At 45.2% G+C, this 15,201-nt stretch overlaps 1 protein-coding gene across 14 annotated transcripts in view; it reads right to left on the bottom strand.

The window, feature by feature from the left end:
- The window catches only part of CACNA1C (calcium voltage-gated channel subunit alpha1 C), a 433,595-nt gene that overhangs the window by 29,250 nt on the left and 389,144 nt on the right, over window positions 1–15,201 (bottom strand). For all 14 annotated transcript variants that reach the window (XM_050325533.1, XM_050325524.1, XM_050325534.1 and 11 more), the window contains 3 exons: window positions 8,618–8,650; window positions 5,492–5,620; window positions 1,471–1,536 (listed from right to left, as the gene is read on the bottom strand). In XM_050325533.1, the coding sequence (XP_050181490.1) occupies window positions 1,471–1,536; window positions 5,492–5,620; window positions 8,618–8,650 (228 nt within the window). The remainder of the gene's footprint in view (window positions 1–1,470; window positions 1,537–5,491; window positions 5,621–8,617; window positions 8,651–15,201) is intronic.

Raw genomic sequence — 15,201 nt, 5'->3', positions numbered from 1 at the left:
AAGTGATGATAACAGGTCTGTGGGCTCTAAGCAAAGACGGAAAATGAGAAAAGCTGGTTTTCTCATTGGAAGGCAGGAGGGCAGGAAGGGATCTAGTAAACCAGATCAATGTGAAAGACAGATGCATGATCTTCAGGCTGCTGAGATGATTTAAACAGAGGCTTGAATTCAAGCCAAGGCTTAAATGGATAACTTAGAACTAGCTGACAGAAAAAGCAATAGAATTACAGAATAAAGTATTTAGCCCTGGCAGTGCCCTGATCATTGCAAACCCTGTCTGTGTGGGTGCTTGAAGCCACTTTTAATGCTTTGTATAGCAATGTAACACTAGCTTAATACTCTGAAGTGATTTTCTGTATAGCACAGGTAATTCTGTAAGATCTTGATCATTTCAGCCAGTTAGGTATTAAAGGCAAAAGTGGCAGTATGAGCCTAGTAGACTAAATGGCAGCTCTAATTCCTGGGGCCATTGAGATAACCTGTGATAATTCAAGAAAAAATTAGTTTTATTTTTCAAAGTGGGGCAGGGTAGATGGAGTTCCTGAAAACATGTGATTATAATAACAGGAAACGAATTCAAAAAAGGTCACAGAGGTCAGATGAATTTCATTACAAATTCTGCTGGCATTGTGAAACCAAAAAGCCTGTCATGTTTGAAGACCTCTGGAAGCAATTATGCCATGCCTTTCTATACTGTGGTCTCTGGTCCCAGATGGCTGACTTGTCTGAGAACTTTGATTAACACTGAAGTGGAAAACAAAGTTTAGCTTGAAAAGCAGCACAACAGATGAGGCTGGGACTGTCACAGACTGTACCTATATCACGTGCTTTCTTCAGTGGTCTATATGCAACATCATTCCTTGCACAGGTGAATGCTCAGGATGGTTCCAGGTTCATTTTGCAGATTGAATAGGATGTTGTATTGATGCAGCTTCCTGAAGAACTGGCACAATGTTGGTACGTTGGGTCTGATCCCATATTTACCTTCAAGGATGTAGATCAAAAGCTGTTTTTTACAACTCAGTGGAAGTTACACCAGTGTGAAAGTGATGGGAGAGAAAACCTGGTTTTTTTTTTCAGTGCAGCATGGCCATAAACCCACTGAAAAAACTATTTTGAACCAACAAGCAAGGCAGTAAATCTCATTTATGAGTATTCCTTTGAGAGTGTGGAAAAGCAGGCCCAGTCCTTTTACTGTTTGCATATTGTGTTCTGCCATTAAATGGGTCAATATTTTTGTTTGGTTGTTTTGTTGTTGTTTTTTTTTTTTCCTGGAGTGTTCTGTGCTCCCATTGGAAGAGCATAGGCAGATGATGTTTTCTAGCCAAGGCTAGCTGCCATTTTACTTCACTGGGTGAAAACATTCTTGTAAGCCCTTACAACCACACATTGATCTAGTTACTCTATAAGTCAGCACCCAAGGTCTAACAGGAGAAGACAGACACAGCTGAACTCTTTCAAGCATCTTACCTGCATCCCAATCACAGCGTAGATGAAGAACAACATCACTATTAAAAGAGCCACGTAGGGGAGAGCCTAGAAATGAAAGAAAGAAAGAAAGAAAGAGAGCACTGTGTCTCCCTCGAGCCCAGTTCATGTTCCTGGCTTTGGGAAACCGGGAGGAGGCTGGCCCCAAACCTGGAGTCTGTAATTTGGGCAGGCGGCCACTAGATGCCTCTGCAAGCCCACACTTTGTTGCCCTCCCCGCCACCACCCAGCTCAGGCAGGCTCCGCTCTGCTCCCACTCGTGGTGGTGGAGCTGCGCTGCCTGCGCGTCAGCCCTGACCTTGACGGAGCGAGGAAAGCGAGGGCAAAACCGGTGTCTACAGCTGCTTACCAGGAGGAGAGAGCTCTCATTACCAGCATTATTCTGGCACTAACAGCAATGTGATTTTTTTTTTTTTTTCCTGGATCCAGTCTGGTGAAATAAAAAAACGCAACAGCTGCTGAAATCCAAAATGTACCTTTTGCTACAATGGCTGGTACCATCCTAAGTACCTAAGGCAGCATCAACGTCTTCCCTGTTCCGAGCTAGGTGTCCCTGACGGTGTCTGCAACGCACTAAGTGTCTGTGATCAGCTGCTGAAGAGGAAATGCAGAGCCCTGATATGCAGAGCTACTGCCTAAGGAAGACACCAGTACAATCAGCAAAGTGCTGAGTGCTACCGGTTTCCTCCTCCACTAACATGAATCAAGGGCACAGCTCGGGACCTCACAAGCTCAGGCGTTTGAGGAAGAATTTTCTACTCTGCTGCTTTTGAAATATAGAGTGCTCAGACCAGGGATTTCCAGACTTTCCTTCAGAGGCAATGGGTGAACATGTTCATCCTGAATATGTGAGCACAGTCCCTGATCTGGACTTTGACCACTCAATTTCATGGAATATAACAAGACTACAACATTACCAGAGGGCTGGAGCACCTCTCCTACGGAGAAAGGCTGAGAGAGTTGGGTTTGTTCAGCCTGGAGAAGAGAAGGGTCCTTAGAGCACCTTCCAGTACCTAAAGGGGGCCTACATAAAGCAATAGAGGAATTTTTTCAAGGGCATAGGGACAAGGGATGATGATTTTAAACTAAAAGAAGTTTAGATTAAAATTTAGGAAGAAATTCTATATTGTGTGGGTGGCAAGACATGAACAGGTTGCCCAGAGAAGCTGTGGATACACACTTTGTGATTGTGATCAAGGCCAGACTGGATGGGACTTTGAGCAACCTGGTCTAGTGGAAGGTGCCCCTGTCCATGGCAGGGGCGTTGGAACTAGATGACCTTTAAGGTCCCTTCCAACCCGAATCCTTCTGTGATCCTAAATTCAACACAGCTAAATCCCATAAGAAGAGTCTCAGAAAAGTTTTCACTGCCCACCATGGAGATTTGACTACGGTCAGCATAAATCATCTCAAAGAGATCTGAACATTAAAACAGAAAAAAAATAAAACCTTTAGACAATGCCTGTAATCGTCATCTTGAGGTTTGGGGCAGATTCCTCTGTGTTTTTTGGGGTCAGACAAATCTGTATGGTTACCTCACAATGTCACTGGAGAGACACCAGCTCAGAACTGGGCTTTTAACCTTTTGTGATGATCTACTTGGGACTTTATATCCTCAAAACCTAAGAGCTCCTGAGACAGTGTCCAGACAGGGTCTGAGGTGCAAAACCATAACAGTTCTTCTGTCTTCTAAATGGGGGTGGGAAAATATCTTCTGTCCTGGTTGTCTGGCCCTCCCCTTCCTTTTCATGTTCTTCTGCTCAGCCCACTCCTTGCCACTAATGCACCTTCCTACTTATCTCTGCCCCTTATTCCCCACGGCTCCTTCAGCTCCCCATCTCCCATATTCTACTCCTCGGGCTCTCTCTTACTCTGTCCTTCCCTGGCTTTACCACTTTGTCCTTGTGATTCCCATGGCCTTGCCGTGCCCTCAGCACCCCTCTCACTTCCTCCTCCTCCCACTCACCAGCCTGATCTCTGCTGCTGTCTCTGCAGACGGAAAGCCCGCTGAGCATTTTCCCACCACACACTCCTCTCGCCAGTGCCCCAGCTTGTACGTCAGCGCTTTGTGCCATGCCCAGGGCACGTGGTAGTTACGATGGGATCTAACTCCAGCACAAGTTCCTTGCTTATTAGTCTGCCCTGTGTGAGCAGAGACACTTCCTGGAAGCATGTGGGGACACAGAGAGGAGCTTGTGCCAAAGTCTGCAGGGATCCCACACTCTGACAGTGGGAGGGGCTGAATTCAGAGCGGCACAGAGGTTATTCTTAGCTACCAAAGGAGCCTCCCAGTAGTTGCAAGAGAAAGAGCTTGGAATACCATGTTATAAATGGCTAAAGGCTTTCAAGGGAAAAGATGCTTGAAGTGATCTTTTTTTTTCTTTTTTATCTCCCCTGCTGTGGAAGATCCCTCCCTTCGTACTTTCTCCCACCACCCTACAGCCCTGCCCAAAAGTGACTCTTAGAATCTAAGAGGTCTGAAGGTCACTGGAGAGAAGTACCAGGCACTCCTTTTCCCATCTATCTCATCCTCTTCAGCCAAAAGCCATGGCAAGCTGAGCTCAGGGTAAGATTGAGCCATTGCTAAAGAGGCTGGAGGAGCACAGGGGCAAGGGGAGGAGAAGCAGGAACTGGAAAGTGTGACTCTGTCCCCTGCATCAAGGATAGCTGAGCTGTGCCAAGGGAATTTCATTCCTAAGCACGCAGACAAAATGGTTCCCACTGGAGCTGCTCAAATAACAACCTGGAAGTTAGCAACCATGTAAGCAATGGAAAAAGTCACTTGTGGTACGGATGTGCCAGAAGAATGCTGTGCAATATTAGATCCTCTGGCAGTCAAGGAGTGTGCAAAATGAGAGCCCTTTGCGTAAGCCTGGTGATCTGGCTACCGAGACCATGGAGAGCTGCACTGGAAAAAGACCAGGCTGATCCCCAGTGTACACATGTGCTAATTCTGCTGACAGAAGTTGCAATGATCCACAGCACTGCAGGCTTTGGTCCCAGCTTGTGTTGCTGCTGGTGAGGTTTAAGTTTTAAAAGTGTGGATCTGCTCCTTTTCCATTAGAGCCAACACAAAAGCTATCAGCCATTTAAAGGCTCCGTGTGAAGGACATGTAGTTGCTGTTTCAAGACTTGTGTGTTGTGCAAGTTACTCTTTCATGCTTTTGTCCAGTGGTGTGTTCTGCATCTTTTCTCATGTTTAGACCACCATTTGTATTCCTGTGCTGTCATTCCCTGACACTTCCTTTGGTTATGCCCCAGCTAACATCCAGGTTGTGCTTGTCCAATAAAACCAGGTCAAGTACTTTTAAAATGCAGGAATATGCTATACTTATCTCTATCATTTTACTATATGTGGCTAGGTTTTTCTAGCAAATAGCTGGGGTGTTTATTTTTCCCCAAAGGTGATGATTCTTATCCGATCTGGTCTTCTTCACCTTCCCCTTTCTACTCTGGTACTTTATCTACCACTGAAATGCAACCTGTCTCTAGAGGCAAAAGCAGCAGCAATTTAATAAGTTGGCAACGTGTGGGGCCAAAAAGGTGAACTTTTCCTGGATGAAAGTATGGAGGCCTCACACCTCTAATACTCACTGGAAATTCTCAAAACAAGGCTTAAAGGAAACTTAATGGAGACCCAGGCCTTCCCCATAGCTGTGTATTTCAGTTAAAGCAACACATATAAAATACAGCTGAAATAGGGAAAAAAAAAAAAAAAAGAGGAGATTGAAGGGTTACAGACAGGCAGCAATTGAGTTGAACTGAACTATCAGGGCTGTTCAGGAAGGTCTCAAGCAATTACTCAGGCTTTAAAGATGAAACCTGTACACAGGCAGTCACTCCCTGTGAGTCACATTTGCTCGACTCTCATTTGTGCCACGTGTCCCTGGTGTGCCCAGCTCTGCCTTTGAGCTCAGGCATCTGGGTGAAACCCCTCCACGAGAGGCCACCAAGGGGAAATAAAAAGGAGTTAGGTCTTACTTAGAGATAAGTGGAGGAGTACCTGGAAGGATTTGATGAAGGTCCAAAGCAGAGTCCGGATGCCCTCCCCTCGGCTCAGGAGCTTCACGAGACGCATCACGCGGAAGAGTCGGAAGAAGGTGATTGAGATGCGAGAGTTTTCCTCTGCGTTCTGGAAGCCATTGGCACAGAGGCAGGAGTTACAACAGCACGAGAGGAACGGGGGGCCCTGGGCCACAGAGGATGCTACGTCGAGAGTTCACTGCACTGTTCCTTGTCCTGGTACTGCTCCCTGGGCTTCCAGTGTCCCAGCACCCCAGGGATGGGCTGAAGTGGTCAAGCCTGCCCTGTCTCCCATGGTGGTGAAGCTACTCTACAGGGACTCTCAAGGCCATGAGCCTCTCCCTTCAGGTTGCCTGGGCTTTTGGGGTTTAGGGATACATTATGCTGTAAACCCCTCTGCTGCATCTCCTCCTTACACTGGGAAGATGCAAATCCCCTTTGACATTGCACTGGAGGAGAAGGACACCTTCTCTTTTGACCTGTCTCGGGTGTTTTACCCCAGTGAGTGCCTCAGCCAGCAGTTCTGGTGAATCTGGTATAGGGCACCAGCCATGTGCTGCTTGCTCTGCTGGGAAACAGTAGCAGGTCTGGGGCACAAAACCCCACAGGGGCACAGTGTGTGCTGACCCCTGCCCAGCTGCTGGAGTCACTGGCACCACTGTCAGCCTGGCTGCCCCTACACTGCTCTGGCCATGCTTCTGGGGGCTGGGCCGGGATCTCTCGCTCCCACTGCTCTGTGCTCGGGCCTTCTGCATTTCTCATGACCCCTTTGTATTTCCCACAGTCTGCGCACTGACTTTTGCTTTTCTAAAAACATTTAATTTTGGCTTCACCGCTACTGTTCAAGCGTGCAGTATTTTAAAATAGTCCTTCTTCTGGCCTGTTTTTTTTTTTTTTCTCACAGCATCTGCTTTGTCCCTAAGCGTTTTCCCCTGGGGCTGTAACCATCTCTGACGTCCCTCAGCCTTCACATGTGTGAAGGCAACATCCATCTGAGGGCTGCTGCAGCAGCAGGCTCACCTGGCCTTGGCAGAGGACCTGCTGTCTAGCTCAAGGGCACAGCAAATGCCATGTTTCCCAGTTTCTTAACCCTCTAAAATCCTGTGTGAAGCCTGTGGAACTGGTGGTTTCCGGTAGCAGCACTGTGGGAATGTGACCTCCCGTCACAGGGGGGAGATAACACTGTCACCCTGCCACTTGACCTGCTGTGGAGCAAAGTGCATGGAAACCCCCGTCTCTGTCCCCACCCAGGCCACAAAGACTGCAGTTTGAGTCTAAACGCTACCAAAAGAGCAACATTTAGGAGGAAGAAACAGTGCAGATCACCCCTGCTGTTAACTACTCACCACTGTGTAAACCAAGAGAGAACAGACCCTTTGGATTTCCTGTCACTGGGCAGTGAAAACAGCAGCTGCTTGCCTGTCTGCTCCTGATAAAACCCAAGTCCCAGGAACAGCCCAGATGGATGTTTCTGGGACTGTCCCGATGCAGATGTGTACCTGTGTGCTCTGTGTGCTCCTGTTTCTACCCGGGATGAGCAGATTGGTGCTCAGCTCTGTTCACGTCCCAGCTCCTGCGGAGCAGCCACGGGGGCACGCAGGGGCCGGAGCTGTGTGCTGGATGTGTGAATCCTGCTTGTACAAAGAGCTCAGCACCACGTACAACAGTTCAGGATTGCACCCCAGCTGCAGTTTGTCTGTCTGTCTGTGGTCTATCTATCACCAGTGGACAGTTTGGATAGCTTCCTCCAGTCTGTAGCAAAGGCTGAAGCTCACTGCCTATGGAGTAAGCAGGTGAAGAAGATTAAGGGAACAGGCTGTGTCAAGGATAAGCCTGAGTGACCCCTACATCTCACATCGTTCTCATTTTATTACTTGGACAACAAACTGTGAGCGTCAGTGATTCAGAGGGACTTGCTCTGAGGTGAAGGAAGGAATGTGGCCTCCAAGAAATCAAAACTCATGGCATCCCATACTCTCAGCACTATGGTTCCTGAGGGCTAACTCTAATGTCACACACCTGTCCCAACCCTACAGAAGTCCTATGGCCTCCCTTTCACTTCCTCTGAGGAGCCAAACTCCAATACTACTTAAAAGAGAGCTGAAGTCCAAATTTGAAAGTTGTGTGGCCAGCAATACTGCTGTGGCTGTGACCAAAAAGTGTTTTCTTATTCTACCTGCTACTCCTCTTGTCATCTTGGCCCTTTGGGTGGTAGCAAGTTGGGACATGGGTGTGGACTGAGGTTTTAGCATTGTTATGTCTTTCCCTGCTGAGTGGAGACAGCTGCTGTAGCCAGAAAATGATTCCTGTCCCTAGGACTCTGGAGCAGGCAAAATCTAAGCAGCAGATAAAACAGAACAAATTCCTCCCCAATGCAAATCTGCAACTTACTGGCATCAAACCACTTAGCCAAAAGCTCAGTGATGCCTCAGAAGATTACAGTAATTTTAAGACTAGATGGCTACAGATTAGCTGGTGCATGAGTAGCCTTGCTTGCTTTCTCCTAGCTTTCATCCATCTTTTTGAAGGCACATCCTTGCCAGAGGGGTGAGGTTCTGCAAAGTGGCAATCAAGAGACTGGATTTACTGCAACTCTGTTGGGGTGGTGTGGGAACTGCCTTGCACACCAAGGCAGAGGAGTTTTGTGTGCATGACTTACTCTTTTTTGTGCAAAGTACAAACTCAAGTGTTAAAGTGAATCACCTCACTGAAGAGGACCTTCAGAGTCCCAATTCCCTTCTTGTCCAGAGGGCTGGACATGAAGTCACACTGCAAACTCCTTCAGTGTCACGTGGGTAGAGGCACACTTTGTGGCTAACAAGAAATCTTACCAGGTCTGGTTCTCTCTTGGTGGTTCATTAGAAGGCAGAACGACAGTTAACTTGACCAAAGGGAAGCTCAGGATGCACAAGAAATACACATGTGCAGCATATTCACAGCTCATGTGAACACCAGACTCACAGCAATACACGACATGGCAGCTTCATGCACAAATAACTAGGCTGGGCTTGGAGAGAGAACTTGTGATCACGAAGAAGAGAAAAAAGGAGTGTGTTAGAAAGAGTGTCACAGAAGCTGGGAGGGTGGTCTGTATTTTCGGTCTTACCATAGAGGAAGAGCATTGGGTATGTTCAGCTGGCTTTAAAGAAAGGCAGACAGAAATAAGCTGTAATAAGTCTCCAATCAAGAGCCCTAGTAAACTAGGTCTTGGCTAACACAGGAGCAACAAAATGGCAGAAGAGGGCAAAAGGGAATTTGAAAGAAATGCACAAGAGGCTGGGCTTATTCCCTAGGATGCCCAGGATCAACGCTGGCCATGGCAGAGGTAGGTACAACTGCCATCAAATTTGATGTGAGCTCTATCCACTACCACCACATGTGAATCACACCCAGGATCTCCTGAGTGCTGGATATCCTGGCATCCAGGCAGTGGAGGTACCGATATTGTTAAAATGTTTCTTTAATCACTGCTATCAAGTTCAATACAGGGGCTGATTTAGCTCTCCAACTCAGATCCAGGCCACGTCTGTGCAGGGACCAGCCAGCTTCTAGTGCATCCATCTGATTTGTAAACCCATAACATCCCAGTGCTAAAGCAACACTTTCCTATTTATATATCCCCCTTCCCTTGCACGTAGTTCTGGGTGAGACAATGGGTTGGGAGAGTCTAACTGGCTCTTGGCAACCCTGAAACACCCACCACCAGCTGTGGAAAGTGGGTTGGTATAGCTAATTAGCTTGCTGTACCTTCATTCACCTCACAGCAAAGCTGTGTTCTTGGAGGCCAGGCTGAGCTGAGCTGAGCCCCAGTCATGCCTGGAAGAGTCTAGTTGTTGCAAACACTCTGCCTGACATTCCTTGATTAACCTCTGGGGCCATTTCCAATACTGAGAGCAATTCTAAAATACACCCAAGCCTGCAAATATCCTTAGGAGTAAGAAGCAAATTGAAAATTAAATAAACCCATCTTTATCAGGAATCCTTCAGTTCAGTAGTAACATAATCCTTCAGGCCTAACTCTACCATATGCCCCATATGCCAAACCTGTCTGTCATCGCTTTCCATGACTACATTAGCAAAGTGGAAACTGATGTATTTCTTCTTCTGCCAATGGCAGAATTCCCCTCCAGTGCCATGCAGGACTCCTGCAGCATGCTCCTGCTCTCCAAGGATGCTGCAGTAACCAACTGGCACTGTTTTACCTAAATAACATTGTGGTTTAGCTGCACAGTCTATTTGGTGATATAGGCAAAAAGGAACAATTAAAAACCCAAGGCACACCTAATCATGTAATAGCCTTTTGGGTTAACTCATTGGTTTGGTAATGACAGCTTTCATTGCTTTTATTCTCCTCTTTCACCTGTTAGCTCTTGTGTTTTGAAATCACATACAAGCAAAAGTTGGCTTGAATACCAAAGAAAGGAGCAGTGCCCATAGAGACATTTCTTACAGGTCAGGCATAGATTTTGATTTTGTGTTGCTAGGCAAACATCTTTCCAGCAAAGACTTTCTCTGTCCCATCCCCCTTCCTCTTTCTAGTTTTGCAAGTCATCTTTTCTAATAGTGGAAGGAACCTTAATCTGCTAGTTCCTACATTCCTCTTAGAAGGCACAAAGGCCCTTCAAAATAACGGAAGGAAGCCTAAAAATTTCCAGCACCTTTCAGGATTCTCCATCCTTCCTGGCTGGCAGTGTTGGTGCATCTGTGACTGACAGGCTGAACAAGCCTTTTGAGTTACTGTAGAATATCACGCCTTAATTGTCACTTTGATATTTGTGAGTATTGCATCACAAAGTGCAGACAATAGCAATAGTGAGTAAAAAAAATATGTATAAGAGGATATGACTTTATAAGGTTGATATGGGTTGCTCAATTTGGAGGCACTGGCATCATGTGGTAAACCCGAAGTTTCTGAGTAACTTTGGCACTGCTAAGAAAGGGAAGCAGAAGTTGACTTATTCCTCTCTTACTCCCTGGCCTGCGTTTTGAGTTGGGTCAAATACAGAGCAAATTATATCACTGCCTGTGGTAGAGGCTCAAAAGCAGCATGGGGAAGTTTCTGCTAATGCTGGCTGGTGGTATTTGTACGAACTGTGGCACTGTGGGCTGAGGTTCCTGAAATGCTTGTGCATAGTGCGTGAGCTTATGAGGGGGAAATCAACCAACAGCCAAGGGCTGAATACATTTTCTGATACATGAATACATTTTCTGATATCCACAAAGGTATCAGAAAGGAACTAAGTCCTACCATTTTCCACCTTTGCCAAAAACTCACTACATGGACTCAAGCACAGATATGTGAGAACCCATTAGTGGAACTTTCAAGTGTGGCCGTTCCTAACTAAAAAGCCAAAAGAGCTACTGCCAGATTTCCTGAGAAATCTTCAACCTTGCAAGTGATGTGGGTATGCCAATTTTAGGACAAGGACAGGCAACTGACACCTGAGAATGCAGTAGTCACATAAGTTCCCAGGGATGGAGGCATGGTGACAGGTACTTGGAATTAAAGCCAGTGTCTCTTGCCCACGTGAAGTGGACAGGATTTCATTTCTACAAATCTCAGAATAACGTAGAAGAACAAATCCTCTTCCGTTTAATGTCATTCAAAGAGCTTTTGGAGAAGAACCACCTAAGAGAAAGCACCCTTGGCTGTAGTGCTTAATTAAAGAAGAGACGTGCAGTCTCTTCTCCTACGTGTGGCCTAACCTGCAAAGGAACTTCCAGCCTTCTACCCCTGCTCTTGTCATTTGGGACACAAGTAGGATGCACATACAGAATGAGAAAGGTCCAAAACAGTCAGAACATCAGCCAGAGATGATGTTCTGTGCAGCTTCCATCATATGGAAAAGGGATCTGAAGTATAAATCACAAACAAGTCCAGGGCTGTATTTATAGTGATGTAGAAGGGAACCTGCAGCCCAAGAGTGGGGAGAGAAATATCTGAGGCAGGATATGTCGGTGTAAAGACTCTCAAGAGGATGACTGCACTGAAACTGTTTGGGTAATATTTTTTTATTCCTTTTGATGTCACTATGTTTAAAAAGGTAATAGAGATGCTAAGGAGCAGAAGAGGTCAAGAAAGAGAAGAGCATGTTCTAGAAGTCCAAGTAAAGATTCAGTAGGATAAAGACTGAGTGATCTCTGAAGGGTGTCTGAAAAGCTCCTCAGGATGCTGCTTCCTGCATGTATCTCATTTTAACTATGCTCGGTGTGTACCAGAACAGGGAATTTTAAACAGATACACTGCTTGACCTGCTGCAAACCTGTGAGCTTCCTTAAAGCCCCTACAGGCACACACGAGAAAGGCACAGCTTATGCCCAGTATGAAGTCAGGATCCCAGGGAAGGAAGTGTCTGGGAAAGAAGACAGGTTTATTCAATGGAGAGATACTTAAAATCTCAAGAGAGCACAGCAGAAGGTAACTTGTGTTCCTATTCATCATGCTCTGCCTGGGTAGGTGGGAGTAAGGTTTACTGGTGGCTATTTACGAAGATCATAACCCTCCCAAGTCCTGTTGGACTTCCATACTGTCCCACATGTTAAACTTGGTGTCTGATACTGCCATCAAGTCAAGGAATTAGTTTTGTAACAGGTTGTGCTTTGGAAGCCAGGAGAGGATAAAATTTGCACTCCAGGAGAACCAGTCTCTGTCTTTCAAGGGCAATATGTAACAGTCAATATTGTATGATATTTGTGCTGTTATGCAATCCGTGCTGAAGTTCAGAGAAGGGATGATGTGGCTTTTCAGAGCTGTAAAGATGGAAACAAAAAGACTGAACACTTTGTATAGTCCTGATAGTATCAAAGCCCTGTGAAATACCCATGGCTTAGAAAACCTCCTGGATAAAGATTTGGAAGAAAACAGTAAGATGTGTTAACAAACAGATTCAAATGAAAGTTTAAGTAGAAAATTCTTGAGAAGAGATATGTTAATCCTACCTCATCCCTGTGGAACACTGGAGATGGAGGACCATGTTGAGAGGTTTGAGTTCCCTGGGGGTTTTGGCTGCTTTGCTGACAGCTGTAATGGCTGTGCAGAGAAGCAGCACCCAGAAATGCCTGAAGGGGAGGTTCATCAGGTCTGTGCAGCATACGTTTAATCAATATATCCAGGGAGGCTCCTTGACTGCTGGGTAAGTTTCAGTAGCTGTAGAAGCTTGATTGCCACCAAGATGACAGGAGAGGCAGGCAGCATTCCCATTTCCACCACTGCTGATGGTAGTAATTTTTTTACACCACAGAACGCACTGAAGACTGAGGATGAGTTCAGCTCCCTTGGAGGATCCAGTCTTTGCTAGGAAGTTCAAATTGATTTTCCCTGTTTGAAGAGTAAAACTTCGTTTAATTTCATTCACAGGGAGGAATCTCATTTATGTCATGGAAAACTTCAGCCTGGCTCGATGTGGGGAGCATTTCTGTAGCTGAATGCAAAGTGTTATTATTGCTTTGCTAGTCAGAGTTGTCTCAGTGAATGAGTTGTCTCAGTGACACAACTGCAGCCTTCTAGTCTTGTCTGATAGCCCAAGGTTAGAAGAGATGAGAGGAAATCTGTGTTTGAGATGTTGGCACCAGGATATGACAGAGTAAATTCATATTTTTCAATGAAACAAATGGTCAGATGCTCATGCTGCCTTTTGTGATAAACAATCTATAATGGTATTTCTCCACTGAGGAAAATATGGCTTGGGGATGCAGGTCTTAGGAGACCACTCACAGCAGTTGGCTGACGATGGATGCCTGCTAAGATGTTTCCATGATTGCTGTTGATGTTTGGAGAATGAAAAGTTACACCTGAAGACTGTCCATTGGTCTGTCCCATGAGAAAGAGGGGGTGATAGATGTTCACTTCTTGCCTTTTTCTACTCACTGCAGGAGGGATGCCCTTGAGAATCCACACTGTAGAGTTCACCTGAGCAGACTGCAGGGCTGTGCAGTTCTCTTGCAGTTATAGGATATCAGTCTTTTCCAGCTCACATTCTTTGTATGTCGAGGTCTTCTCCAAGAGCCCTGCCTACTTTAGCCACACTGCCTCTGTGACCTGCTTGGACCCAAAACGAAGGGTGGAAAGGGACATTCTGGGGAAATGAACTCATCATACAAACACAGATAAGATTTGGAGGGGAATTAAAAGCACAAATAGGGCAATGGCAAGCAAACAATGCTACTGTTCCGGAGTTTTTTTTCTTTCACATGTAGTTCACACTGAGATGGGATTGCCAGCACCTGAGTTTCAAGAAGAGCAAGAATTTACCAGAGTATGGCAGAAAAACAGATTTATAATTTATCATTGCCATGGAGACACGATAAAAGAAGACACAAGATTTCCTCTTGTGTTTGTAGTGTCAAAAATCTGAAGTGACCTCAGGAGGCTGAGTAACACAAGTCTTTGTGGAGAGCTGGAGAAAGTCAGGGTTTCAAATCAACCTGGCTGCTGGCAGGTATTAGCCTGCCCTCGCACTGGGGAGTTACCACAGCCCCTTCCAGAGCCATCTGTCTGCTGCTGCTGTCTGTGGTTTTAATCACAAGAACCCCAGAGATAACCCACCAGCCACCACAGTCTGTGAAGTTATTATAAAACCAGGCAGAAATGTATCTGGTATTTCTCTGACAGGGAATACTACTGGATTGCAGATGGCATAATTCTCAATTCCCACAACCTTACAGTGAAACCAAATTATTAACAGGAAAAAAAAAAAAAAAGCCAGAAAAGCTTCTCAAATTGTGCATTCTTCCATTAAGTGGGCAGCTCTTTGAGAAGTTCTAGGAATATTGTGAATAAAACTAGCCAGAATTCTTTTGATTTTTTTTTCCCTACAAAATATTTTCTGTTAGAAGAATGCTGCTGATGAAAGTGAAATGTTCTGTAAAAACATGTCAATTTTGAAAAAGGCATTTCAGAAATGTAAGATTGAAATCTCACATTTTGTTCTCACACATTTTAGTTTGTTTTAATTTCCTGTAGAAATCATATATAACTAAGAAAAAAATCTTAGTTATATATTAAACTGCTTTTAATTTCCGTAAGGATATGTTTTGATTCTCCTCAATTATTTCTGTGGAAATGATCTTTTACTGGAAGTGTTTCAACTTTAAATTTTTATTTTCAAACAGAAAAAAAATGTTACAAGGGACTTTCAGAAATGAAAAAATCAAGCCTACCTATAGCTCTAATCTGGGTGAAGCACTAGAGGCTTTTTGGATCATTTAATGCCTATTAGAAAAGGGCACAATCTTACAGGAAAATAGGGATTTGAGCTGTCTGATGCTGCCTTTACTGGGGCAAGTGGTGAACACCTTGTTGATTTCCCTGGCAAAAGCCCTGAGCTTTGTCCCAGAGCAACGTAACATGTGATACCCAGCTCTGCAGAGGAGGCTAAAATCTCTTGCAGCAGGGAATTAAAATTTTATTTGATGCAATAAGGGGAATCAGGAGAAATGTGACATCTGCAATGAAGTTTGCCATTACATTTCTGCCTCCACGAACTCATGTGGGCCAACAGACATCACGTGTCAGCTCATACAAATGCAATATATATGCATTTATACTTCACTGATTCCACATGATCTGAGACCTCAGGGGAAATATTTGCATATCCATATGCAACAAAAGCCTATTTGGAATACAGTTAATAAGGTCAAGGTAACTTTTTAGGCAAATGAGTCCTGCAGCTATCAGTTTTTTTCTCTTCA

Source organism: Myiozetetes cayanensis, unplaced genomic scaffold, assembly GCF_022539395.1.
Source record: "Myiozetetes cayanensis isolate MyiCay16 unplaced genomic scaffold, myiCay2020 scf3, whole genome shotgun sequence".
Classification (NCBI taxonomy): Eukaryota; Metazoa; Chordata; class Aves; order Passeriformes; family Tyrannidae; genus Myiozetetes; species Myiozetetes cayanensis.
The sequence above is the reverse complement of the archived record's forward strand: the minus strand, read 5'-3'. Positions and strand labels throughout refer to the sequence as shown.